The 27,773-nt window shown below is 45.2% G+C and overlaps 1 protein-coding gene across 1 annotated transcript; it reads right to left on the minus strand.

The window, feature by feature from the left end:
- Positions 1 to 818: 818 nt before the first annotated feature.
- LOC104361357 (disintegrin and metalloproteinase domain-containing protein 9) lies at positions 819 to 27,485 on the minus strand. The gene is made up of 21 exons (XM_042792738.1): positions 27,449 to 27,485; positions 26,718 to 26,812; positions 26,461 to 26,525; positions 26,280 to 26,358; positions 25,680 to 25,756; positions 23,631 to 23,826; positions 19,856 to 19,930; positions 19,686 to 19,757; positions 18,973 to 19,142; positions 17,938 to 18,013; positions 17,377 to 17,531; positions 15,786 to 15,954; positions 14,013 to 14,105; positions 13,123 to 13,312; positions 11,135 to 11,240; positions 9,491 to 9,674; positions 8,181 to 8,258; positions 6,021 to 6,132; positions 4,485 to 4,584; positions 3,391 to 3,445; positions 819 to 892 (listed from the first exon to the last, which is right to left on the minus strand). Exons 1-21 carry the CDS (start codon positions 27,483 to 27,485, stop codon positions 851 to 853), a joined length of 2,226 nt encoding a protein of 741 aa, XP_042648672.1. The 3' UTR covers positions 819 to 850.
- Positions 27,486 to 27,773: the final 288 nt, after the last annotated feature.

A 27,773-nucleotide genomic window follows, 5' to 3' on the forward strand; every position in this document is an offset into this window, starting at 1 on the left:
GCACACTGATAGTGTTTTGTTTTTTTTTTTTTTTTTCACCCCCGTTCTTTGTTCTCATTTTTGAATGCAGCAGACCTTGTGTACATCTGTATGGCCACAGAGCCCATCCAGCCCCATCCTCTGCTGTGACTCTGAAATCCAGACCCATGCAAGGCAACTACATGGCTCAGTGTGTTCAGGGATGAGTATTTCAAACAGAAATGCTTTTTTTTTTTTTTTTTCTTTCTCTTTTGCCTGAGAAGTCAAAGAAATGATGGGTCTGCTCTTTGGTCTACCAAGCAGACAGGAGGGAACTGGGAGGTGGACTTCCCATCAGCCAGTCTAAAAAAGGAGGCTGAGGAATCCTAAGGACTTGGAACCATCCTGCAATCCATGTGTCCTTTCAGGCACACATGGGCTTGTGGTGTTAAGCTTGCCCTGGCCACAGACAAGGTCTGCATGAGGGTTGTGTGTTCATCGTCAGTTGCTCTGGACTCACAAATCGCAACACTCGGCCTAAAAAGATGCAAAATGTCGAGGTACAGCCTGCCATGTGCCTGCCTACAGCGTTTGCAAGGCCCATAAAGTGACGACCCAGACTGGTGCCATGGCAGATGCGAAATGTGTGAGGAGCAGAGATGGAAACTCCTGGAAGAGCGTGGAGTCCAGCTTCCTCCTAGACAACAAGATATTTGCTGTAAACAGAAATAGGAAGAAAACCTTTTATTCCAGTGAAGGTAACATTGCTATTTAAAGCAGAACAAATCCCAAACGAATGTGACAGATTTGGGAAGCACAGCATTTCCTTCTCAGAGCGGTGCATAAGCTGTTTTCAGTGCCCTGGGGTCTTGTGTCCTGTGAAGAATCAGGCTTAGTCCTTAGAAAGGCTTTCCTCTTCCTCTGCTAGGTTCTCCTGAAAAATAAAATGTTAAAGTTAGTACAGCATATTCTACTTAAATGGGGGTTATTTTGTTAGTGTGCTGGTGGTACAGAGTCCAGTGTTTACAGTTTTAAGAAATATGTACTGGAACAGTGGAACTGTTTGGAAGGATGCGCCTCCAGAAGGTGAAGATTTTGATTCTTTTTGGTGAAATTCACAGCCACGGGACCCCGGTGTGTGTGTGTGTGTGTGTGGGGTGTGTGTGTGCGCAGTAGGATAAATAGGTTCAGAAGGATGAGACGCATTTGTGGAGGGGGTGAGTCCGACAGAACCTTTAAATCCCGTGGTCTGGGTGCAAGCTGTGGCCATCAGCAGAATTTGAGGAGACGAGGATCAGCTCACAGTGTCCTGGTGATGGGGCTTTCCCCAGGCTGGTACTGCGTGCTGGCGATGAGATGCTGCTTTGGACAGGTCTTGATCTGGGTTAGTTCATGTTCTGTTTGTGACTCTTCTAGTTGCCATGCTATATTAAATTTCTAGGGAAATTTACCTGCAAATGTAACCAAGGCACCTCCTCTCTTCACTCCTGTTCCCTGGGCTGGAGTTTCCCAGAGCGGAGCAGAGGGGGAGAATCCCCTCCCTGGCCCTGCTGCCCCCCCTGCTCTGGCTGCAGCCCAGGGCACGGGTGGGTTCTGGGCTGTGAGCACACGGTGCTGGCTCACAGGCAGTTTTCCCCCCACCAACCCCCCCAATTCCCTCTCCTTGGGGCTGCTCTGCATCCCCTCCTCACTGGGGATTGCCCCGACCCACGGGCAGGACCTTGCCCTTGGCCTTGTTGAACTCCATGAGGTTCACGTGGTCCCACCTCTCCAGCCTGCCCAGGTCCCTCGGGATGGCATCCCTGCCCTCCAGTGTCACCGCACAGCTTGGTGTCATCAGAACTCGCTGAGGGTGCATCTATCCCGCTGTCCCTCTCACCAACAAAGATGTTAAACAGCGCCGGGCCCAACCCCAACCCCTGAGGAACGGCACTCGTCACCGCTCTCCACTTGGACATGGAGCCGTTGACCACAACTCTGAGTGTGACCATCCAGCCAATTCCTCATCCACCAAGTGGTCCACCCATCAAATCCTTGTCTGTCCAATTTAGAGACAGGGATGTTGTGCAGGACGGTGTCAATGCTCTGCACAAGTCCAGGTAGATGACATCAGTTGCTCTTCCCTTGTCCACCAACGCTGTAACCCTGTCGTTGAAGGCCACCAAATTTGTCAGGCACGATTTGCCCTTAGTGAAGCCATGTTGGCTGTCACCAATCACCTCCTGATTTTCCATGTGCCCTAACATAGTTTCCAGGAGGATCTGCTCCATGATCTTGCTGGGCACAGAGGTGATACTGAGTGGCCTGAAGTTCCCCAGGTCTTCTTTTTTTTCCCTTTTTAAAAATGGGGGTCATGTTTCCCCTTTTCCAGTCAGTGGGAAGTTCACTGGACTGCCACGACTTCTCAAATATGATGGACAGTGGCTTGGCTACTTCATCCACCACTTCCCTCAGGACTCGTGGATGCATCTCATCAGGTCCATGCACTTGGGCACTTTCAGACTCCTTAGATGGTCTTGAACCTGATATCCTCTCAGTCACCTCTTCAATTTATAGAACCCACATCTTCCAGTTTTTCCTTGAAGACGATGAGTTTCTGACCCCAGGACTCTCCTCTGGGCCCCTGGATAGTTGATCCCTGCACACATGGTGCGAGGTGAGACCTTAGCTGCTCTTTTTTCCTACTGTATTTTCTGTTTTCTGGTTCCTTATCTGTTTTCTTCTGCTTTTCTAACTAGAAGAGGCAGGATTTTTTTTTTTTTTTCCTTTTTCTAGGGAGCTTTTCCTTGGAAAAGTTGATCTGCTGAAACTGCATCAGATTTGACGTAGTTTAGATTAGCCAAATTCCTGGAGGATAGAGCAGGCTTGCTGAACAGGAGCAGGCACCGCAGAAAAGCCCCATGGCCAGGACCAGCGCAGAGGCTTGAACTTGACCTTCCTGCCTGGCAGTTCCCTGCCAGGACACTGTGATGTCTGTCACCTCATATTGCTCATTTTGGGAGAGATCTTATATTTGTCTCAATGTAGACAAAATTCTTATTTTTCCTGTCAAGGGCTAGCATTTTGCTTGTGCTTGCTTCAGCTGTGTCGTTGTGCTAATGCCAGCTCTTGAGGCAGTCAGTCTGTATGCACTTCTATTTATAGGAACCGGGTATTTTTATCCTAGCCTTATAAGTTTACTTATATTATATTTATTTATATTATATTTCTAACATTGGTTTATGACATAAACCAAACCAATTTTCTGCAGGTATGTCGTGCACACTCTTTGGGTATGTCCTCACTGGCAGCTTTTGACTTGCACGGGAAGAACTGGAGGGGCCAGGATTACTGAGAAAGGAAAAAGATGCTTGGGAAGTACTGAGAAGTTAAAGTTCTCCAAACCCCTTTGAGAATGTAATTTTGAAATTAGAGATGGGGGAACACACTTACTTCTTTCAGAGGAGGAGTGGTATTACGATTTTTTTCCTGTCTTCTAAGTTGCCACCTGTAACGTAAAGTGCTCAGTGAACTTGAATTTTGGACAGTGGCTTCAAGCAGAATAAGATGCTTTAGTTTATGGACAAGTGCCTTATGAGAAATATTGTGGCTTTTCTTTTTTTCTAAATTGTGTTCTCTGACATGGATGTATAAAATGACAAGAAAATAGAACTATGGAGTAAGTTAAATCCTATCTCTTACCTGAGGTCCAGAGATACCACAGATCACTGTGATAAGGGGAAAGCATTTATTATATCTGCTCTGGAGACTCTGACATGGGGTGGAGGTACTTAATTTGCTGGTACACGGGGTAGCTGGGTACTGGACAGAGTTGCTGCGAAGAGCAGAACAAAACTCCATGTATTTTTTCCTACTTCGTGGCAGAATAAATGAGCCCTGCAAATCTGAAGCACGTGGATGTGCAGAGATCATCGAGGGGAATGTCATTGTTCATTTTCTGGTTTGGGATTTTGAACATTCTCCCTGTCTGCAGTCACATTCCCATATTCTTTCAGTTAAGCTTATAAACCCGTTTGACCTGGGAAAAATGTGCAAAACAGTGAGAGGATAAGAGAGTGCTTATCCTCCGCACACTATTTAATAATCTTTCTTTTTTCAACTTTTATTTGTATTTTCCAGTGAGTGAGGAAAGTGAAAAGCAAAGGAAAAGGTAAAAAAAAAAAAAAAAAAAGGGATTAAACATCCCAAAAGAGAAGAAAAGAAGAGCCATTTTGAAAAAGCTGAACTTTATGAAAAATTATCCTGGAGCTAGACAACAATGTTCATTTCAAAATTTCTGTGGAAAACTTTTAAAAAATGCCAGAAAGGACTGAAAATTATTCAGCAGTAGCTGCTGTTTCTGGCTAAGAGGTGTCTGCGACAAAGCTCTGTTTTCAGATTAGAGCACGTTCCACTCCGTTATCCTGCAGGTTGTCTTTGAAGCAACAGACACTTCGTGGAGAGGGATGCTGGGACCCTTGGTTAGAAATTGTTAAATGCGCCTCATTTTTGCTGGGTGATGTAAAGATCAGTGGAGCTTTACCTACCTCCGGATCCACTGAGCGATGGCAACCCTCTTGTATAGCAAAAGGCCCAAAGTCAAGAAGAGTAAGAGGATTCCAGCAGCTTTCCCCATATTCCTTGCAACTCTCAGCACTTGGAAGAGAGAAAGAGAGAATGTTACGCTCTGTGTGCACCAGGCGTTCCTGGCACAACAAAACGCTCGTCGGAACAGCCGTTTGTTGTGGATGTTCAGATATTAATTAGCTCAAGCACTCAACCCCAAATGAGCAGATGCTCACTTGCATGCTCCCTCCCTTCTGCTCTCAGGCTGGGTCTCCAAGGCACCTCCACCACTGCTACTTGGGAGCTATCGGCCTTCTTATCTTTTTGAGAAACAATAAAAAGCCTTGAGGTATGCAGTGTAGAGGCTGAAGCGATGCTCTGTAGGCCTGGAAACCAGGAGACTTTGGGACTGCGTGGTAAGGAGTTTGAGGACATAGAGAATGAGCAGGAAGGCGTCCGATGTGGTTCCCTGATAAGGACATGCAGATGGAGAAATATCCAAGTATAGCGCTGAACAATAAGTAACATGAGCTGAATACTTACTTCAGCTCCTTTAGTGTGTAGTTAGTGTATGAGTAAATATGTATGAGAGTTTTTTCATAGGGAAAATGCAAAAGGGACACCTAAGCAACCTCTAAGGAGACCCAGGTAGAAGCCTAAAACTTGGCATTGGCCTTTCTCCATGATTTGAGAGGAGCAGAACATTACCATGTGGGTACCCTGCCCTCCACGCAGGCAGGTGAAACACCAGAGTGGGTTGATATTTGAAGAGCAACTGATTTAACATATGAGCTGTTATCTGCTCAAAAGAGTTGTCTTTCTGCAGTGCCCGTGGGCCTGTTACTGCCTGAGCAACTTGCCATTTGCCTGGTCAAATAAACAGCAGAAAGATCTAATAGTTCATCATCATCATCATCATCATCAGAACTAATGAGCGAAGAGGGTTGGGGAAGAGCTTGGAGGTTGCCAGGTGCTGATGGGTTTGTGGAGCACTGCTGAGTGGCTGCGTGCTATTTCTTAATTAGCAAGTTAGAACACCTAATGTATAGGAGGGTAGAAGTATGCATCTCAGAGGTACGTTCCAGGATCATATTTATTTATGTTCTATCCTCTCAGGACTGGAGCTCTGCTGGAAATCTGTGTTAAGAGGAGAAGAAGATTCTCCTAAGAGGGTTTCGATGAGCTCAGAAGACACCCCTCATAAACCATCTTAATGAACCGTGTGCTGGCAGCGTGGCCCCTGCGCTAAATGGAATCGATCTGCACTTTGTGTGAGTGCCCTGAGAATAGTTTGATAGAGCCAGGCCAGGCAAGCACAGCTGGAATGAGAAAAAAAGAAGGCGAGGTAAGAAAAAAAAATAATAATCTGACACGGCTAAATAGCAAGGGACAAAGAGATGCCTGAACGAAGTCTGAAGTGATCTGGAAGTATAGATGGAGAACTGCTGAACCTGTTGAAGAAAAACAAAAGCGAAGGCAGCGCGATGTGCAGAGAGGGGCCACCCCACCGCGCTTACTGTGCAAAGAAGGAGGCGGTCCGCTGTCAACGCTGCCCCCAAATCCTACCAGCTTGCAGTCAGGAGGGGCCCATCCGAAATCGCAGTGACAATTTCTCTTATTGTTGCACACCTAAATGAAAACACGTGTTTTATGGCACGAAAAATAATCACGAGGCGGCCCTGCGTTTCTCTGAACAACAGGCTGCTAGCACAGCTTGCCGGCAGGCACAGCAGAGACAGGCTGGATGGAATCCATGTCCTCAGATAAATTTGTTGCTCGGCTTTAGCTGCCACTGTGGAAATGTTCAGCCTGTTTTGAGCAAAGGTGAGAGACTGGTGCCCCTGGTCACAGGCTGTCGTGAGCTGTGTGGCTCCTACCCATCATTAGGTGTCTGCAAAGTGAGGGCAGTGGGAGTTCCCGACCCATCACTGGGGTGATGGTCCCGCTGGAAGAGGTGCTACAAACACAGCGGGAAGAGATGACAGCATATAGAAAGTGAAAGATGGTTATAGTTGTCTTTTTCCGACTTAGTAGGAGTGCTTTTTGCAGTTCTCGAGCCATTTTTAGTCTCAAAGTTGGGAAGTGTTTTTGCAGTCTTTATTAATTGCAGAGCTACCCCTGAGCTTGTGAATGCTTTGACTATTTCTGTCACGACAACGTATTTCACAAATACGTCAAAAATTAATTTGTCACCTTCATGTGATTCAAAAATTACTTTTTTCTTTTTTTTTTTTTTTAATTCCTGCAAGATAGGACCATGACTCCCTTGGTTGCCTATTTATTTGTCCTGTCTGGGCTGGATTACTTGGCTCCTGTGTTTCTCGGTTCTCACTCACAGCTGAACCTCTGGTGGGGTGCAGCGGGGGGTGGCGAGCAGCCTGAGCATCCTTGCTGTGGGCGAGGAGCAGAGGGAAAAGCTCCTCAGGGATTTTGGGCCACATTGCAGTGGGGGGCTGCGGTCAGCCTGTGTCAGTGCCACGCGCTGAGATGATGCAGAAATGAGCCTCTTTAACCCTCTCTAGATGCTCGTTGGCCAATTTCCTATTTTTTTTTTCCTATTGTTTTTCTTATTATTTGTTATTAGCCTAGATTTGCGTTGTTGTCTGAGAGTATGGACCCACAGCTCTGCTCCCCCCATCTCAAATTTGCACGCCCGTGTAGGTAGTGACCATTTCCCACCCAAACATAGCGTCTCTGCTTCGAGTAGCATTTCTGTCTCTTCTGGGGAGACAGGGTCGAGGCTAGCTTTCTTCACCCACTTGTGCAGCCCAAACCATATAGAGCAATAATTATTAATTACTGTCTGTGTTTGTTTAGTTTAGAGAGCCGCTTCCCAAGAGAAAAGCGTGAATTTGGGGGGGTTATAGCCTTTTCCTTTGGCGAAGGCAAAAAGACACGATTATTCCAACTACTTTGAGAACACTGTTGCCAAGAGCATAACTTCTGATGGATTCAGCCACCTACAGCTGGTGACAGAGCAGAAGAAAACCAGACTTCAGACCCTTCCAATTACAGGTTGACAAACTGCCAGTAACTTTTCTTACTGGTCCTTGGAAATTACAGATAAAGGACCAATAATAGCAAATCTTACTAATATTCTCCCTTAGCATCCACATTAACACCCAGACAGATCTTCTGCTCATCTACGATCTGTCTGGAAAGGGGCAGGTACCTTGGAAGTGATGTAATAAAAAAAAAAAAAAACCAAAACCCCACATGCGAAATAATTCTGCCAGTATTAATGTTGGAAATGTAGACTTTACGTAAGACAGTGCAGCCAATGCTGTACAAAATCTGCCGTTTCTGTGTCATTTGAAAGGAAAGTGAGGTTACAGAACTGAGCATGCATTTTTTGGAAGATCATTCCGACTCCGCCTAATTTAAATTCAGTAGCACTGACAGACGCATTCATGGATGGAGTGTTATGATGTGGAAGTTGGTTTTCACAATATTTGAGGGAACAAAGAAGACAAATGGTAAAAGTGACCAACAAATTGCTATGAATTGCTGGGCATGGCCAGAGCAGAATCTGGGAGGACAGTCACGGGTGAAAATCAAAATAATCTCTGTGCTGCTGAATCAGGAATGATTCTGGACTTCCAATACTGCTTTTGAGAGACAAATTTACACTTCATATACTCTACTATTCAAAGGATACTTAGATGTTTTCTACTTACCCCTCTGCCATTGCATTTTTTCTCCGTACAGTCATTGTTGAGAAAAGCTGCGCTGACGCATGTCCTGTTCATACATATCTGCAGAGAGAGGCAGATTTTTATTAGTGAAATGATAAAATGTCAGATACTGGGAAAGGGCACTGGCTGGTGAATTGGGGTGAAAGTAGTGCGAAACAGCGGGCCAAGACTTTTCAGTCATTCGCTGCATTTCATTCAAGACTTTTCAGTCTCCAAACGAGCACCAGGGATGCATAAAATGAAGATCTCAAGTTCCACATTCAGGACAAACCCACGGGGAGACTGAACATACACACTGAGGGTTACAGAGTGAGGGCACAGAAGTCACTTCTACCTCAGGAACTGAGTAACTTAGAGTTGAAAATGATGGAAAGTAGTGCCAGTATTAGTAGGAAGCACCATGTGTGTGTGCTCTGTTAATACCCTTCCCTGCCTGAGACTGGTGGAGGATTCTGGGCTGGATGGACTCTCAGACACAACCGGCCTGAGCTTTGTATGTAAATGCCGTGCTATTCCCCCAGCACATTCTCCAGTTCTTGGCAGTTCGTGGCTCAGGAACTCCGGTCTTGTCCTGTCCAGTCCGCATGAACAAGACCTTGGAACTACAGAAGATGCTTCCTTCGGGCAGTGAATAACTTGGAGCATCTTCCTAGCTCTAGGAGACACAAACGCATCTCCTCTGTGCAGAAGGAGAATGAAGGAGATATACTTTCAACTTTTTGCCTTGCAAACTAGTTGTTTTTGGGATGAATGTTTGCATTTGGTGGTGTGAAACCCATGTCTCCTGAAAGGACAACTCTACCGAAGCCAGCACTGAGCGGCTCCTTCCCTTTTGGTGGAACTCAGCACCTCTGCTTTTCTTAGAAATGCTTTCCCTGCCATGTGATAGAAGGAAACTCATCCTTTAATATGTCACCAGCTTGACAGGAATTTGGTCTTCTGTGTGGGTCCAAGGGAAGAAGTGAACAACACTTCAAATTCTTTTGTATGTACAACAAAAAAAGGTTGACTTTGGTTAGTAGCTTCAAAAGAAGAGTGCAATCTATTGCTTTTCCCTTCTAATGAAAAAAACAGCAGCTATTTTGTTGGCCCCTCTGTCTGAGGTGAAAAAAAAAAACAAACAAACAAACCACAAACCCAATGTTTGGTATTTTTCAGTTGCTAAAGGGGGCCTGAAGGCACTATGGTATTTATATCAGAGATCCAGAACATCTTCTTTAGAAACATAAAATCCTTCCACTTAATTTCCGCCCTGTGCTATTCGTATATCCCTCCCAGCTTTCTAAGGGTACCTTGTTTCTACCGCACGATGTGCCGTCTTTCACGGATCCCTCGTCAGGGGTGTCTGGGTCCAGGTGAAAGTCGAGGCCCCAGCAGAGCTGGTCGTTCACGATAGTCTGAACCACGGTCTCGCCGTCTTGCCTGGCGGGTACCCTGTCAATGTTGGCACACTGCACTCTTCCGCACAGGACGTTCCTGGGAGGGACAGACAGACTGCTGCAGCATTTGTCGAGACATCCAAGGATGTGGTGATCCGTGGCGCTGGTCCACACCCTGGGATGAGTTTGACTGGTTCCAGCTCACACGCTGGGAACAACCCTGGGCACGGGCAGAGGCTCCAGCTGCCCAGGATCTATCATTTTAGGCAGTTTGCCTCCAACCACCCCTTTTCTGAGGTTAAGACATTTAACTAGTATCGACACAGACTCTTTTTAACCAGTTGGTGTCAGTGCCTTGGGCGCAAAGGCACAGCCCTTTCATGTATCTCTCCAGAAGCTGCAGCGACACTTCCATTTGAGTTTTTGACCCTCACTTGTCATGTGTTTTGCCCATTTTATATCCTGTGTGAGAAATACTGCTGGTTATGCCAGGAAAAATTGGGTGTAGTTATTCAGAAACACATCTCTCTGCCCAGGGGTGGCAACAGTGAAGCTCAGGTGCCGCCTGTGTAGTGCTCAGTAGGAAAACAGGAAATAAGCTCAAATTCTGAATTTGCATCCTAGTGTCTTCTCTAATGACCGCAACGTCCCCCTCCTTGGTGAACTGCCACAGTGCAAGCATGAGGAAAGGCTAGGTACTAGCAAATTAATATTTTTGAGTGAATGTTAATATTCATAAGGACAGAAAATCTCCAAGGTCCTGGTAAATGATCTTCTTCCTTTTGGATGATTGTCCATGCCTGCACTGAAGTGTGGGTCGTTCTCAGCAGGCCCTGCACTCAGGAGATGACCACAGAGGAAGGATTGGAGAGTGATGAGTTCAAAAGTTGAGGGACTGCACGCTGCAACACTGGCCTATCTAGAGATGTCTCTCAAGATGTACTGACTGATGACTGCTGTGCATGGCAGCAACATGGAAAGAATTAATACTATAGGAGAAAACGGGGTAGAGAACCCATTATCAAACTGAACCCATTATCAAAGCCCTCGCCTGGTGATGGGATGACCCCTTACTGCAGGAAAGCTGGAAAGTGTCATGGACTGAACTTCCATTAATGCTGGGAGATAAGATTTAAAGTTGTTCTGGACAAGCAAAGAAGAAAATTCTGTCAGCTCCTGTAAAAAAGAAAACAGTCCTCACATAACTTTTTGGGTTGAAACTAAAGTGCAAGAAGGACCCAACTTGAAGAAATGCTGCTGCAAATTGACATGTGTTTTCTTCCCCTACTTGGACTGTTAGACAGGTAGGCTCTCGGCAATGCTCGCACATCACTCCTTCATCTATAAAAACCAGGCAGAAGAGCCTAACAGAGCCTCATAGAAAAAGCTGCTTCTCTTGTTGTGCCTAATCCCAACCAAAAAAATTCAAGTTAAAAACCCCTCAGAAACAACGTTCTATTTGTGTGCTTGTACAGCAATGAGTAAGAGTGATGTCCCAGTCCTGCCTGGCTATTGGCAGGACTGGGACGCCAGTCACCACCAGTAACCAGCACTTACTCTTCCAGGCATTTCGTGTAGTACATCCCATTCCAGCCGCAGTTCCCACACCGGTCGCCTCGAACATTTACTTCCCTGAAGCAGCTCAGCGGGGCGCGATGGGCGGCTGCAGAGCGAGACAGCAAAAGGAGATGTTCACGGAGAGGCAGGGACTGTCCACCCCCCCCTAATCTTTCCAGATGATTTTTGTGTTTTTTTTTTTTTTGTTTTGTTTTGTTTTTCGTTTGTTTTTTTGTTTTGTTTTGTTTTGTTTTGTTTTGTTTTGTTTTGTTTTGTTTTTCTCTGAAATTAAGTTCTAGTCAACCACAGCTTGCTTTCAACTTGCCATGTTTTTTGGGATTTCCCCCCCCCATTATTTCACTTCTCGTCCTCTTTTGAACCAGAATAACCAATGTGAGAATGAAGTGGCTAAATGAACAGATTTGCCACCAAGAGATTGACCAATGATCAGAATGGACCATGGTCATTTAAACAGAACAACGTAGAGCGTAAAATGGGATTAAAAGCCTAAAATCTTTCCCAAACCTATTTTTTTCTTTGTCTAACTTTCTGTTAGACTTCATATATCTTACATTTAACGTGAAACCAACATCACTAGCATTATATTCAGTATTAGCAGCACTAATCAGATGTCAGAAACAGCTCAGAGATCTGGATTTCATGAAGGCAGAACCATTTCCAACCCAGAGGACTCTCAGTTTCTTCAGAACATCTTTATATTCACCAAGGGTTGTATAAGAGTACCAGAGCACTGAGGGAGAGGATGGAAAGCCCGTGGTCAATGCAGGGCTCCCATCAGGTGTTTTTACAAGTTTTCAAGCATCCAAAATGTTCTCAAAGTAAAACCAACTGCCAGACTTCCCAGCTGTCCCGCGGAGGTGGCTGAGATCACTGTTGGCCACACTAGCACCGTATAGACACTCATGTGGCAATTCCTTTGGTGTCCTGTGTCAAAATGATGCCAAAAGTATTCTGTCTTATCAAAACATTCTGCCTTCTCAATATCCTTGCCTTTCCCAGCAATGCCTTACATGAGAAATGCTACTGTCTTCATGTGCAGGAGTTCCCAGAGACTCCAAACTTCTCATAAATGTGGTGGCTCACAGGGGAACTGTGGTTTTATTCACAGAAGACTTTTGTATGCTCATAAAGAAACCTAGGACTCAGATCGTGATGGGTATTACTGCTATCACTAACGAGGCAGTGCAGAATAGATCCGTGCTGCCACAGCTTGAGGACACGTGCACTGGGGAAGTTTGGTTACTTCCTGCAGAACTGAAATAATCTGAAAGAGGATGTGGGCAAGGGTTCAAAAAAAAAAAAAATCACATGCGTGCTTCAGGTTTGGACTGGGGGGGGAAATTAGATGCACGAATTGTAGGTTGCGGTCGCTTTCAGAGGTGCAACAGTGATCCCGACGACGGTCTCCTGCGCATCTTTGTTTCGGGAGAGTGGACACGGGTGGCCACGTTGGCTGCTCCCATCGCGCGCTGGGCACGGGGTGTTCCTGAACAGCACCTCAACAACTGCCGCCCGAGGAAACCCCTTTTCTGGTACCCTAACTATTGTAAATATAGAGAACTGTAGAATCATTTAGGTTGGAAAAGAGCCTTAAAGTCCTTGAGTCCAATATTCTATATACACATTGCTATATATATATATGTAGTTATGTAGCTATTGTTATAAAATCATGGGGTATTAAAAAAAAGTATTCTTTAGTATTTTTTATGTGAGTGCTTATATTCTTAAGGAACTGGCCCATCTATCTAAGCCTGTAGATATATAAAGAGTAAGCAGTATATATATAAAAAGTAAAAGTGAATCTTCACAAAGGGTAAACAGTGAATCTTCAGTGACTGCGGAGAAAACTGACTTTTTCAAAGCAGGGGGCAGGGAGGGGGGAGGACACGCGAGGTGGAGCGTTATCTGACGGCGAGGGCTGACTCTGCATGAGGAGATGGGGCAGCTCCTTGGGTGAGATCTCTTGCCTCTGCCAAACAAAGCCTTGCACTGTGCCTCGTGGCTGTGGCAGTGCCCGTCGTAGCAGCGGTTGTTGCCGCAGGGGGTTCCGTCTTCCTTATATACATCCACGGGGCAGGACCCTGAAGAGCCGTTGCAGTACTCGGGGAGATCACAGACGCTCCTGGCTTCTCTGCAGATTTTTCCTGCTGGCTGTAACTGTAAAGAAAAGCCCACAAAACAAATTTTGAATGCATTTTTTTCCCCCTAGATCCTGGCTGACCTGAATCGCTGAAACCCCTGTGGCAGAATTTTAGGGAATGTCCCAGAAGTGTAGGATGAAGAACAGCAACCTGGATTTGCAAAAAGTCGGACAGAATAGGGATTGGAGGAAGGCATAAAGGACTAAAGCCCTTTCTGTCCTGCAGAAATTGAGACATGGCAAACGGTGACTGCTGATATTCCAGCAGAGAAACTCGTGGTTTTATTTGTGCTTTTCAGGTTGAATCTAAAATCTCTTTACAAATATAGTGTTGCTGGATTTTCCCTACAAGTTCAAAATCAGCGGGAGTGTAAGTGAGGTTTTAAAATCTCTTTCCTTTCAGCCACACCTGTGATTGCTGGACGTTTGGTCTGTGACACTGATGCTTGCGTTGGGCCAGTCAGTTCTGTCCATACGCCCTCAGTTTGCTCCTCCTGCTGAGGGTTTTTGCCTGACATAATTTTGGTGTTTCTAAACTGTTGGTTTTCTACTTAAGCATGAGTAGTTTCTGGTCAAGTTTATGGATATTTTCAGACCAAATATACTGAGAAATACAGGAAAAAAACATTATAGCATCTAACTAACAGCTCTGAAAAACAAATCATTAGTCTGCCCTACGTCACAAAGCCAATAGGAGTTGTTGCTGTTATAAGTTACCTGACATTTGTGACAGCATTCGCCTCTGTAACAAGAAGCCCCCGGGGTGAGCAAGCAGCTGGAGGAGAGGCAGCATCCTTCTTGCAGGCATGCCTGGAAGTAAATAATGCCACACCATCTCAGTGTTAGGAGCTTTTATTTGCATCAGCTTCTCTAGCTTAAGAGACACAGACTTAAAGGATGTTAAAGGAAAAAAAAAAAAAAAAAAAAAAAAAAGTGCTGTTTTCTGCTCCTTATTAAACTCCGGACATTCTGGAGTTCTGTGTTGAGGGGAAATATGCCTCGTGTAGGCACTTTTAAAACAATTCACATTTTTCTCTGAACACTAGTGCTACCATCTCATCGCCTCTGTTAATTAGCCAATCTACCTGCTTCACAGGGGTGCTCTAAGAATAGGTTCATTAATGTTTCCAAAGCACTTGGAAACCTTGCTGAGCACAATGGGAGAGATCAGCCTCCCTTTCTATCCTTTTTTTTTCTTTCTTTCATACTTTCCTTCCTTCCTTCCCCTTTTCAACTCTTTCAGCAATGACCCACCATTTCCTTAGTTCAAATTCCCAATCTCAATCCCAAATCATTCAAAGTGCTAAAGCTGATGGACTCTGAACTTTATGGCAAAACCACAATTAATTACTCAAATTTTAAGGATACCTGGGTTGTAAGAGTATCTGCTTTGTAAGGATTGATAGTTAATGGCTTTTTAGCATAAAAGCAAGGAGAGGAGACAGGAAGAATAAAAAATTGATCACACAGTGATGACAGAGGGGAGATAATGGGGACATCAGACCAGAGCTTTAAGGTTGCTAATGGAAAACAGAATTTTCTTGGGTCTCCTGAAGAGGATTCAAACTTATAATGTAGTATTTGAGAAGGAACGTAGGATTGTGTAAAACTTATTGTGGGATGTTTTAAGGCAAATGTGGGGATGTGCAATGCTGTGTGTGGGATGTTTAGGGAAAGGACCAAAGGCAGGGAGAGATTAAGGTGGGCTGGGGAGAAACAGGTGTGGGAAAATAGAAAAAAGGGGAGACAAAAGGGGCTGATAAAAAAGGGGCTTCTGGTCAGGGCATTGTATGGCTCAGCCCCATGCCTGACGGAGGAGAAGAGATCTGGGACCAGTGGCTGGAGAGACTGGGGGTCTGGGGGCTGTCGGGGGTAGGATTTGCTTTTTCCCAGTGTAATTTTTTAAAGCAGGTGAATCCTCTTTACCAGCCAAGTGCAGGATGTTCAGCCCAAGCCTGGATATAATGTACATGCAAATCGTTTTACATGAGAAATGTCAGTGCAAAGGACGAGTTTTGACAAAGCTACAGAAGCTTCGTACAAACAATGATCACACAGAACGCAAACAAGAGTTTTCACTGGAAAACACAGACTTTCTGAAGTGACTCAACTACATGGATCCTGGAATTATAGCTGCGAAGATGCCAACGTGCAAGTACTTCAGAAAAGCACTTTTTTCACCGACTTCAGGGTAAATATTACAGAATAAAGAAAAACTAGAAGAAAACCTGAATTTACCTCTAGATATGCTCTGCATGTGTTTACGCAAGTCATGCATATTTTGCCCTAAAATAAGGCCATATTTGGCAAGTTCCCCATTTCAAGGGAATTCACAGGTGTGGAAGCCAGTGGGCTTGTTTGAATGTATAACAAACACTTCAAAAATCATTTCTTCCCATGAGTCAGTGAGCTTTTATAGTTGCAAAACCGCCACAGTTTTATAAACACTATTCTACCATGTAGACTGCAGTGAAATTTTTAATTGCTAACCTTGTCACTGCCACAATCACATTCTTCCTCTTTTTCCAAGACACCGTTGCCACAGAGTTCAAGAAGACGTGATTTTAAAGATGGTTTGTTGAATAGGCAAGGTAGTTTTTTTCTTATTACTTCATTGTAATACTCTCCCATTGTGCAATTACTGAATGCCAAGCAAGATCTATAAGAAAAAAAAAAAGAAAAAAAAAGTAACCATACTGTATAGATAAACAAATTGATGGACTTAAAGAACAAATAGATTAACTAGCAAAGAGGAATGTGGAACATTTTAGGGGGAATAAGCTTTTTTTCTCTCTTATTTTCAGGTATAAATATGGGCATGGAAATTACTCTGGCCAAATTGGAAACAGCTCAACTGAACATGCCAATTAATTGTTGTTTAGGAATCCTGGAAGAACTATTGTCTAAAGTGAGAGGTTTGGAAACATAACTGTGATGAGTACGTCGGGATAAGCAGGGTACTATTGGAATGGATGACGGCAAAAACTGAGGGGCGAGAGAGCCATGAAGCAGAGTGCTCAGACTTGCTGAGGTTTTCACCCCAGCTGGGTCCTCAGTCCCCTTGAGGTCACCAGGGGGGTGACCTCCAGGTGGATGGGATGGGGCGGATCATCTCGGGGTGAAGCGGGACTGCTGGCGACCCCGCTGAAATGCCTGTTTCAGTGCTGATGGTATTGAAAGAACAGGCAAATCTGCCAGGAGACTTCAGTTTCTCAGATCCTTGATGTCTTCAGGGAGGCTTTGTTGGTCTCCGGTAAAAATAAGGGTCTAATATTGAGCATGAAGCCTGTGTCCTTCTCGTTGCTGCAGTGTGCGCGTTGCAGGGAGTGAAACAGAGGCAAGGGCTTCTTCACACCAAGAAAAGGATCTTAAGACTTGGAAGCCAAAAAATCTGTGATAAAACCTTCACTGCCTGCTGAAGTCCACTGCCTGTTGGGCACACCTCTAGAGCTGAGAGGAACGAGTCATTTTTAAAGACATTCTATTAGCAGCGGTACGTGGAGCTGACCATTGTAAGGATGTTCCTGCAATATTGTGTGGTGTCTTTGATGCTAAAACAACAGAAGCTGACATCTACCAAATATTCTTCACAAGTTTCAGGAGACATTAATTTATTAGTGGAATTATTTTTCTTCACGATGTTCCTACATCAAGAGAGCAGGTACGAGGTGCAGCTCTGGCTATGAAGAAACCAAAACCAAAGAGCTCTTGGAGAAAGCAGGCAGAAAATAAATATTCTGTGACCAGCAGATCCAGGGAAGGCAAGTTTTCTGTGCATTTGTGTCTCAGGGAGAACTGCAGTCTCTCGTTTTATCTAAATAACTAATTTCACTTGACAAATCATCATGATTTAGGTTGGAAGGGATGTCTGGAAGTCCCTGGTCCAACCACCTGCACAAAGCAGGGCCAACTTAGAGTCCCATTCCTCTGCCAAGTTGAGCTGGAAGGTGCAAAGGTGCTGGGGAAGAATGAGCACATGCACCCCCCCTCAGAAACACGGTGTTTGCTCAGAGGTGGGCAGCTAAAGGCAACGGCCCAAACCTCGCCCTTAGTGCTGTAGGGAAAGCCAAGCTTCACTTACCCCGGGGATGTTCGCATGATGCATCCTCTGAGGGTGCAGTTGCAATTGCAAAATCTGTCGTGAAATTGTTCCGTGTCGTCGTGGCTGAAGCCTAAGCTGTGGCCTATTTCATGGGCCAGCGTCATCACGTTGCTGGTGGTGTCGTGGCCGGGGAACTGCAGGCAGGAAGAAAAAACAGAGGCCCATGTTTTCTCAAGTCGGTGCATGTTGAAGTGGAGAACTTCAGATCCAGAATTTCAGTGTTTTGCTCAGTAACTGTGAAATTTGTGCTAGCTAGGGACTTGCACTGGCAAACAAACAATTAGGGAAACCAAAGGACCCCTATTGAGAGGTGGTCTGGGGAAGCACTGGAGAATTGGTCCTTCACCATCTCACCTTCTTTAAGAAATGGCAAAGCCAAGACCAGCATCACCTCCTTTATGCGCCCAGTTTAGGTGTTACCTGCTAATTGGTAAAAGCCTGAGCCCAGGAATTACGCAGAATGACCTCTTGAGGTTCACTGTGAATATGAAAGGTTCATTTTCCTTTCAGGCACTGTGAACCCGCGAGGTCTCCCCTCACCGAGACGACACCCATGGAGTTCATCTGGCACATTGTCCCCTTCCAGGCAAATCCCCGTTCCTTGTAGCGCTGGCCACTGCAGTGGGAAAATGTGAACATTAAAGAAGTTCAGGACAACTTTTAATAACGGGATGCATCACCTGAATTGCAGCTGGAAAATAACGGGTTTGGGTAACAAGTAGCTCCCTTTTTGAAGAAAAGTGCAGCATCACCCGTTTCTCCTATGGGAGCCCCATATGCAGCTGGGCTGGTACCTACAGATGAGGTGTGGAAGCACCAGCGAGGCAGAGCCACGGTTTATAAACTCATTGGCCTCCTCCCTACTTTAAAAGGAAGAGTGGCCTGTAGGCTATTTCCATAAAATAGAATTATTCAAAACGATTTTAAATAGATTTGGCAATATAATACGTTGAATTTGAAAAATAAAATCAATAATTTTTGAGATATACATTTTATTATGCAGGTTTCTTTTCCCCCAAAATGAAGGAAAAGGGAACAGATAAAACAGAAACAAGGTGCTAGTTCTTAAAAAGCAAATGAATGAAAGAAGTGATTAAACATCTTGCAGTTTGAGATCTAACTCCCATGTCCTAGTGAAAAGGTTTAGTTGAAATGTTGAGTTGTAGACCATATAGAAATGAATTATTATATCTAAAAAATGAGTGGCTTGTATATATAAAAGTGAGTAAAAACTAAAAATGAGATTTAAATAATTCAGTTACAGACAACCATATCAAAATTGGAAATGAGCTGTACACTCGGTGTGTGCACATGTGTGGAAAAATATAAAAGAGGACAGTGAAAGGGAAAAGTGAATTCTTGTATCAATTTGCATGACAAATCTGTGCTGATTAGTACATAGACCGATTAAGCTGTTACTTTTTTTTTTTTTTTTTTCCACGAGATATGACCAGGACAAAAGACACATCAGCATATATATGTAAAAATTAAAAGAAAGATGAAAATGTCCTTGCTCCCTGCTTATCTCCCCCGCGCCGGCACACGAGCTGAGCGATTAAAACGCGGGATGCTTACAGCAATAATTGGATATGGTCGTAATTAATGCGACTGACGGCGTCTCTCTGGCACCACGCGGCAAAGCCCTGAAGTGCCTGGGCCAGGCTGCGGCCGGGTGGCACCCGGTCCCTCCTGGTCCACATCTCCACCGCGCTGATGATGATCTGCAGCTTCATGGGCTTGTAGACCTGGACGAGAGCAAGAGCTTCCACCACCTCCGCGTGCAAGAACCAGCTTCTTGCTCGAAGTGGGAGAGCTGAGCGTGCCGGTTATTTCTGCACATGAATGTGATTTAATGGAGCTTTCTGTGTGGCTCGTGGCTGAGTGCTTTGCAGCTGATGCACTGGTGCCTTGTTGCTGTGCTCACACAGAAGCAGCAGAAGATGAAAACTCATGTGATGTTTTGGAGGACGCATAGCAAGAAGGAGGTGAAGAGACAGGGAGATGGTAATGAGCTACCAAAAAGCATTTAGTAGCTCATTACTCATCCCAATCAAGTGTTTTAAAAGGAGTGATTTAAAAATTTATCTTTAAACTGGCTTCGCTCATATTTGAAGCAATTTTTTTAGCAGTTGGAGTGGGTTTTATAGTGTTGAGGAACACACTGGTTCCTGGTGGAGTAGCTGCAGCCAGGCGCAGATTGTTCACCTCTTTCCCAGGGCAGCGGGTCAGGCAGCCGGCCGACAGGGCAAACGGTGGCTCACAACTAAAACCACATCATTAAAACTCACCGTGTTCAGGAGGTTGCTTATGGAAATGAACAGATGCAGCATGCGGGTCTCGTTGCGGTGGTTAACTTTGAACTGGAAGAGGAGAAGGGCTGCGTCACCACGCTGGACGCCAAGGCCTGTCTCTGCCATAACGCAACGGCCGTCGCGTGGCGATGGTTCCTGATCCTCACCAGTTCTTTGTTTGTGATCAGAGCCAGCTCCAAGTATCTGGTGGGCACGGGGAGGACTGGGAGACCAGGAACCTCCTGGAAGCGAACAAATGACGCTGCGGTTATTGAGGTATGTCCAGGAGCTCTGCAGCTTACACCGCATTGCAAAAATGCAGAGTGGTGTTACTTGAACTAATCCAGAATTTCCCTTAAGTACCAGAACACAGAGCAATTCCGCATTAGAGAAGGATTAATGAGTAATCAGGGTGAGAGCAGAGAGATTCAGAGACAGAACACAGCTGTAGATGGGGCTTTCTTGGTAGCAGGGGGATTACCTGGCACTGCTGGCGTTCAATCAGCTCACTACAAGCTGCAGACTTCTGCACGCGCTCAGACCATTTTTTAAACCGTTAAAAGTGGCACCACAAAAACTGCCTCCAAGGGAGAATTGAGAGAAGTCAGCACCAAGCCTGCATCAAGCAGCTCAGTGCTGGGAACCAGAAGGCTTGAGCAGATAATTGCAGATAAAAACTGGTCCTGAACTGCAATTTTTCAAGCCATGCCAGGGCCGCTAAGATAACTCTTGGTTTTGCTTCATTTTGCTCAGCACACCTGCCGTTACACAGCAAATGGGAGGGTGTCTGCTGCTCGACCCAGCCAGCGAGACACCCTGTGTACTGTGCCCGGGATCCAGCAGCCTCTGGAAAGAAGATTTTTAGTATTTCTTGCTTGTGCCCTTTGCATGTTTAACTATGCATGAGCAGTTCCATAGTTAAAAAAAAATCTGCTGTAGGTGTGATGCACTCAGTCCTGAGCTGGGTAGAGCTCATTGACTTGCATTCTGTACATCCAGCACATCAATCGCTGGTAGCAATTAGTTAGTTGGTAATTTGGGGGGGTTATTCTTCTCCTCCAAGCAAGGTGACAGTGTTGTCCCATCTCTGCTGGGGTGAGCACACGGGGAGTCTGTGAGGGCGTTCAAGTTCTGCAGATTTGGTCAAGTAACGAGGAGAAAATGAAGCTGCCCCTAAAAAAGCTTGAGTGGTGGCCTTGGCACTAGCTGAGATGGGAATGTGGGAGCCATTTCAGCAGTTCTCTTGAGTAGTTCCCAGGTGTTTTGGTGGTAAAAGAAAGGAGGAGGAGCTGCTCTCTCTGCAAGACAACTGTCTAAATGGTTTGGCTGTTACAGAAGTATGCATGGCTAAAAAATTGCTATTGCATCATCTCTCTTTTTTGTTGAACAAATACCACATTATTCTTATTCTTATTCTTATTCTTATTCTTATTCTTATTCTTATTCTTATTCTTATTCTTATTCTTATTCTTATTCTTATTCTTATTCTTATTCTTATTCTTATTCTTATTCTTATTCTTATTCTTATTCTTATTCTTATTCTTATTCTTATTCTTATTCTTATTCTTATTCTTATTCTTATTCTTATTCTCGTTCTTATTCTCGTTCTTATTCTCGTTCTTATTCTTATTCATTTTCTTCTTATTATTTTCTTCTTCTTCTTCTTTCTTCTTCTTCTTCTTCTTCTTCTTCTTCTTCTTCTTCTTCTTCTTCTTCTTCTTCTTCTTCTTCTTCTTCTTCTTCTTCTTCTTCTTCTTCTTCTTCTTCTTCTTCTTCTTCTTCTTCTTCTTCTTCTTCTTCTTCTTCTTCTTCTTCTTCTTCTTCTTCTTCTTCTTCTTCTTCTTCTTCTTCTTCTTCTTCTTCTTCTTCTTCTTGTATATTAGTACTACTACTACTACTACTACTACTATTATTACTATTACCATTACTATTATTCCTTTTTCCCTGGCAGATTCTCATTAAATTCAGTGAAATTGTAGCAATTTATAAAACTATATTTGCACCATGGGAGCTGATAAGTAATTCTTCCATCTAAATGCTTCATATTACTATCAGGAGGCAGAATCTCTGAATGTCACTCTTTCTTTCACCGAACACAATTACAGTAGGCTGGCTTAGGCCAGGCTGTCGCTATAAATAATCCACACTCGTAGGTACAAAAATAACACTTTATCTCAGCGCTTTTGAAAGCAGGAACAGCAGTGGCAGAAGTCCTCACAAGCTCTAAAAGCATTCGCAAATCAAAGCGAATAAACTATTTTTCTAACCAAGGCGTTTCTGGAAACATCCGCATCAGTAATATCCAATATCAAATGATGTCAGAGCAATCTAATTTCCTTTGAAAACATGGAAACTGTGTTTCTGAACAGAAAAGAACTAGCAGATGTGTGCATTTTGACATCACTAAAGCTTTTTTTGGTGTGTAATTTAAGCAAACTGGGGCAGTAGATTTGCTTACTGTAAGGTGAATACTAACTACAGACACAGAGTTGATCTTTATTGCCAAGATGTAAAGACGCGTTAAATGAAGGCCCAAGGGAGTCAGACCCAGAGCAGAAGTTGCTCCACATCTATCCCTGTGGTTGACAGAGTGTGGTGACAGATTTGTGGACAGCTCCATCAGAGAAGTACGATGAACGGTGATGGGACTCGAAAATATTCTGCTGCTCAAGAAGAGCATAAAAAAGCAAAGAAGAGCAAGCAGATAGGGTGTAGGACTAGGAGTCACGTCAGTAAGGCAGGTGGTGTAACCTTCCCCCTTACTCAGTGCTCACAAGACCTCAGCACAAATTGCTGCTGGGAGAGGGGCACCCAGCCATGGTCTCAAAGTCTTGCACCTCCAGGTCCCCCTGGAGATAAGGGAAAGGCGGCACAGACAGAAAAATGGGAAGAAAAGGGGAATTTCATCCTCAGGGCGTCTCTTTCTGACACACCAATTGGGAAGGCTCAGGCCTTGCAGGTGGTTGCCCAGAGGGGTTGTGCAGGCTCCATCCTTGGAGGTCTTCAAGATCCGACTGGGTAAAGCCCTGAGCAACCTGGTTTGCCCCCCGGAGCTGACCCTGCGTGGAGGAGGAGGAGGCTGAACCTGCGACCTCCTGAGATCCCTTCCAACCTATGGTCCTTTGAGATGGAGCTCAAGATTCACCGGTGGGGCTGGTAGCACCTGCAGCCCAGGAGCACCTCCAGCCCCCGTGGGGCAGCCCTACAAGAGGAAGGTCTAGAGGGAAGAGTGCTGGATACAGACCCCTGGTCCTTGAGTCTACGCTTTCCTTTCTGGAGTCAGGTAGTAGAATATTGGTTTATTATCTATAACAGAATGTCAGTAAGAACTGAAATTGCTCCTGTAGCTTCTGATCACAGCTTGTTTAGAAACATCATCTAACTGTGTTTAAAAATAATTAATCATTTCAGATTTTTTTTTTTTAAACCTTCAGCTGCTTTTACCTCTGGAGCTGACAGACATGTCAACTCCCCTCTTTATTGCCATCTTAAAAAAAAAAATTCTTGTTTGCTACTTGCACTTTCAGTTCCACCAACATTTTTAAGACCTGAATATTTTTGTCAGGGCTTGCGAGATGAACTGGCGAGTGGGAAGGGATCTCAAGAGAGAAGCAAACCCAGGGCAGGGTAATCTGCAGCTGACAAAGTGCTACCTAACACTCCTCCAGCAACAAAACGGGGTCTTAATTTCACAGAGTGATGCTGAGGCACGGCTGTGGGTATGGTTTCCATACCATGTGAGGGTGCTTTGCTCCTTGTCGCTATACAGAAATCCTTTTTGCTTCCAGACCTGCTGATGGTTTATGGTGTGAAATCCCTGTCATGCTTTTATGAATACAACGGGAATTTTCTCTATGGTTGGATCACCCCCAACATTTACCATAACCTGTATGTATACACATGAATGTGCAACATTGACACGAGCGGATGGAGAGTCCTTACTTTGATAACAAGGATTTTATGACTCACGTTTACAAGTTCTCCATCTTCAAGCAGATGGTCCTGGTGCTCTTCAGGCACTTGGCACAGCTGATGTGAGCCGCCTTCCAACGCCCTTCGGTAAATGAGGTGTTGAAACGTCGAGGAGTTCTCCACGGGCTCGATTTCGTAACTCAGATCTCCAATTTGCAAAACTCCGCTGCGAATTTTCAGACAGAGAAGTCAGTCAGAGATGTGATCTAAATGACTTCTTCAATTGTTTAGGAAATACAAAAATAAACAAGGTGCAGGGTGCTCATCACAGTGTGGCTGGAGGTGCAGGGCAGCCCTGTGCATCTCACTAACAGGTAGAAGCTCCGGGAGCCACCTCTGGAGTTCAGGGCTATTAAGATCAGCCCATATTTTATGTTTTGAGTTTTTTTCTTTGAAAAGAGGGATATGGAATGATTTAGCTCGTTCATACCACTTCTCCTGTGGGCAAGGATCCTGTGAAAAGGTACAAGGAGCTCACCTAAAAGACCTTTTATGGAAAAAAAGTGTCATGCCCAAGGTTTAAGATACATAAGACAGCCTTGAGGGAGAAATCATGCTCTGGGAAAAAGCAAAGAATGTGCAGATGAATGCTATATATTAAATGAAATTGAGAAGGCAATAAAAGCACTGTGCTACAGCTCTTCCAAGGAGCACCAGTCTTTAAAATCTGTTTATCCCCATGTAGACACTGCAGCTAAATAGGCTGCATCTGCCAATAAATTTGTATCCTAAAAAAACTCACTTAATTTGGAGATCTTTTGGGGTGCTTGTTTGAGAAAGAAGGTGCAGGTAGGTCTATTCAATCCTGGTCTTATGCCTGATCTTGTAAGAGAGGCTCGGTGGGTCTTAGCTTTGCCAGAGTTTGAGTTTAGTCCAAAAATGTTCATAATCACTGGTTTGTGTATCACAATAGGAAAATGTGGCCTCCTCAAATACTGAGCTGGAAACCCAGAAGCCTTTGCTCAAGGCAGTTGTGCTAGTGTGTTTACCAAGGTCTTTAATGGGGAAAAAACTTGCTGTTTTCCCACCCTGTGAGTCCCCTGCATCCGGGCTGTGAAGGACGTTAAGTCTTGTGGGAATCTGATGCTGGTGCAGATCATGGGCATCTGGGTGCTGTAAACCATGGGGGGCTGTGGGGGAGGCTGGATAACTTCCTTCCAGCAAAACCAGTGAAAATAATGCGAAATAAAATGAAGCGTTTTCCAAGTTAGGACAATCTCTTAAAAAAAAAAAAAAAAAAAAAGCAGCTCCTGCTTCCCAGGGCTGGTATTTCTGGAGAAGATCTAGGATTTGGGTTTGATAACGTTGCAGAGGGACAGAGGGATAATGTAAGAAAGATCTGCTGGGCTGTGCATGGTTCATTCACATATTCTCTTAATATTCTGCAGACAGGTTACGCAGGTATTCCCTTCCCTGTAACTGATATTATAGACTGAGTTCTACAGGGAGGACTTCAGGAGGGACGTTGGTGATGGTTATGGGTTTAAGGCAATGTTTTGGGAAGTTTGATTTGTTGGAGATTGTTATGCCCATACAGGTTCGCTTTCTGTCTCCTGTTCAGAGCTTGCACTATCAGAAATAAATATATCCCAGACATAGAGTGCCCCCGAAGAGGAAAGTTGCTTGAGAAATTCTTGGTTAGTTTGCTGTCTTTCCAAATAAATCTTTGGACTGTCTTGGCATGTCCAACCTCCTATCTGCTTACAGACTGCCATTTTTGGCAAAAAAATTAATTAAAAATTGTTTTTGTTTTTGTTTTTTTTTTTTTTTTGGTTGTTTTTTTTTTTTTTTTTTTTTTTTTATGAAATATCTGTGTTTAAAATCTATACTGGAGATGCTGTGAAATCTGTAACGCTAAAAAAGATCTCAGCCGTGTTTGAAGATTTGAATTTTAGTAGGAAGATGCAGCAGCAAGCATCACACGGAGAATTGAGGGTACCTGCTTTAAAAAGGGAGATAAATCGCCATCCCAGTTGATTTGATACTGAACCCCCCGTTCTCCCCTGGGAAGAGGCCGACCTGATCCCGAAGCATGTGCTGAGGGAGACGATGGATCCCGGGGAGCCCTCCACAAACCCCTCGTAGTAGCAGTCATCCTGCAAGGTGCAAATGTGGCTTCAGGCTGTGGGAAAAGCTCCCGTGCCAAAAAAACCCAACCCTGCATCAGTGAAGTGACACATAAACCCTCCCCAAAACCATCTTTTACCACTTTGAAAGGGGGATTTCACATGCAAAAAAAGGGGAAGGCATAGAAGGTAAGCAGGGAAAAAGCAGGAGCCTAAGAGCTCATTGCTGGATAATGATGAATTTTCTAGAGGGGAATTCTGCGATTTCTCCATTTTTCTTTTCATTGAGTAAAATTATTTTAAAAGCTTTAAAAATTTGAAAGGGAAATTGGGTGTGCTGATCAACCTGAAATTGTTTTTCCAGTTTTTATCAGTCTCTATACAATTTCCTTCCATTTTTTTTAAACAAGCTGTGTAAAAATAACAGATTTTTTTAGAAACAGAAAGCTGTCCCTTGCTTAGATTCACTGGTGTATTTGAATGACCCTGCGAGGAGGAGGAGGGTTGTGTAGTTCTGGCTGTCGCTGAACCCTTGGCAGACGTCTAAACTTACCTGAATATATGGAAACTCGGTTATCAGCTCTCCCTCTGGACTGTATGTGAAAATCGGGATGTCCTTGGCTATCAGATTTCTGAAAAGCAAAGCAGAAAATCCTTGGCACGGGTCCATTAATTCCCCGTAATGTCCCTGTGCAAAAAATAACAGAGGAAGGAAAACTGGGGAAGAGCCTTACTTTGCCCGCGTCAGATGGACGATGTGGTGACTTCCTTCTGCTGTTATTAAATAGGACACGTCCCCCTGGAACTGCCGAGGCACTCAGTAAGTTCAGAAATTAATCCAACAGTAGAAACACTATTTACAGGCTGACTTTGGCTGGGAAGCCAGAGCTGTCTCCTTGCCCTGCTCTCCCTTGGGCACCCACCCACGGCCCCCACAGAGGCCACGCTCTAGACCCGCGGCTGAAAAAGCGTTTCTGAAAAAACAAATGACCTCTGTGAAGGTCCCATCCTTTGCCTCCAGCTGCCTGGGCACTGTAATTTCCGAGTAGATGATTGTTGAATCTTCAGTAGAACCTGAAAGGGATTCTGCGTTTAGGGAAAAAGGGCATTAATCACACCAGGCAATGAAGGATTTCCCACCCTTGCAGTGCAGAAGGAGGATTGTAAGTGGAAGCTTGAAAAATTTGGTATGTTGAAGTTCTGTGAGTCCATCTGTCTTTGACGAGAGGTATAAAGGAGGCGGTTGAGCAGCTCTTTGCTGCCTTCTAATGAAGCCTGGGATACAAGAACCTCCAGAGAACATTTTTTAAAAAGGGGAAGAATGAGATGACTTCTGTAATTACAAGATGCCGAACCCAGCCCGTGTTCCCCAGCCCATGTCCCTCCATGCTTGTCCCCACCCTGCGTCCCGTGCCCGTGTCCCCAGTCTGCACCCCCCACCCTCATCCCTCCCTTGGCACCCCCCACCCTCATCCCTGCCCTCGCACCCCCCATCCACACCCCCCCCTCCCCCAGGTTGCCTCCCGCAGCCCGTGTCCCCCCGCCGCCTTCCCCTGACCAATGTCCCCAAGCCCCCGACCCCCAGCCCCTGTCACCCCATGCATCCCCCCCACACCCCCCTGCCTGCTTCCCATCCCACTTCTCTCCCCCTGACATCCCCCCCCCCCCCCGCCCTTAGGGGTACCCAGCCCTGCTCCATCCCCCCTTCTCCCTGCCCCTCACCTGGGCAGAGGAGCAGGATTGCTCCCATGACCCACATGCCTTGTGGGGGTGGGCAGCACCCCATCCCCGTCCCCCTCCAAGCCAGGCCACCCCTGTGGGGACACTCCATCAGCACAGCCCGCACCCCAACCTCCCCTGGCCTCAGACCACCCTGGGGGGTTGTCACCCTGTTCCCATCCCCACCGCCTTCCTCGGCTGTGGCTCCATGCCTCCCCTCCCCGCAGACCTCTTGGCCCCACTCCCCATCTCCCTTGGCCCCTTTCTGGCCCCCCCCAACTGCCATCGGACCCCCCCAGCCCCACGCTGTGCCCGAGCCCCTGCTCTT

Source organism: Tyto alba, unplaced genomic scaffold (assembly GCF_018691265.1).
Source record: "Tyto alba isolate M040663 unplaced genomic scaffold, T.alba_DEE_v4.0 Super-Scaffold_2, whole genome shotgun sequence".
In the NCBI taxonomy this organism is placed as follows: domain Eukaryota; kingdom Metazoa; phylum Chordata; class Aves; order Strigiformes; family Tytonidae; genus Tyto; species Tyto alba.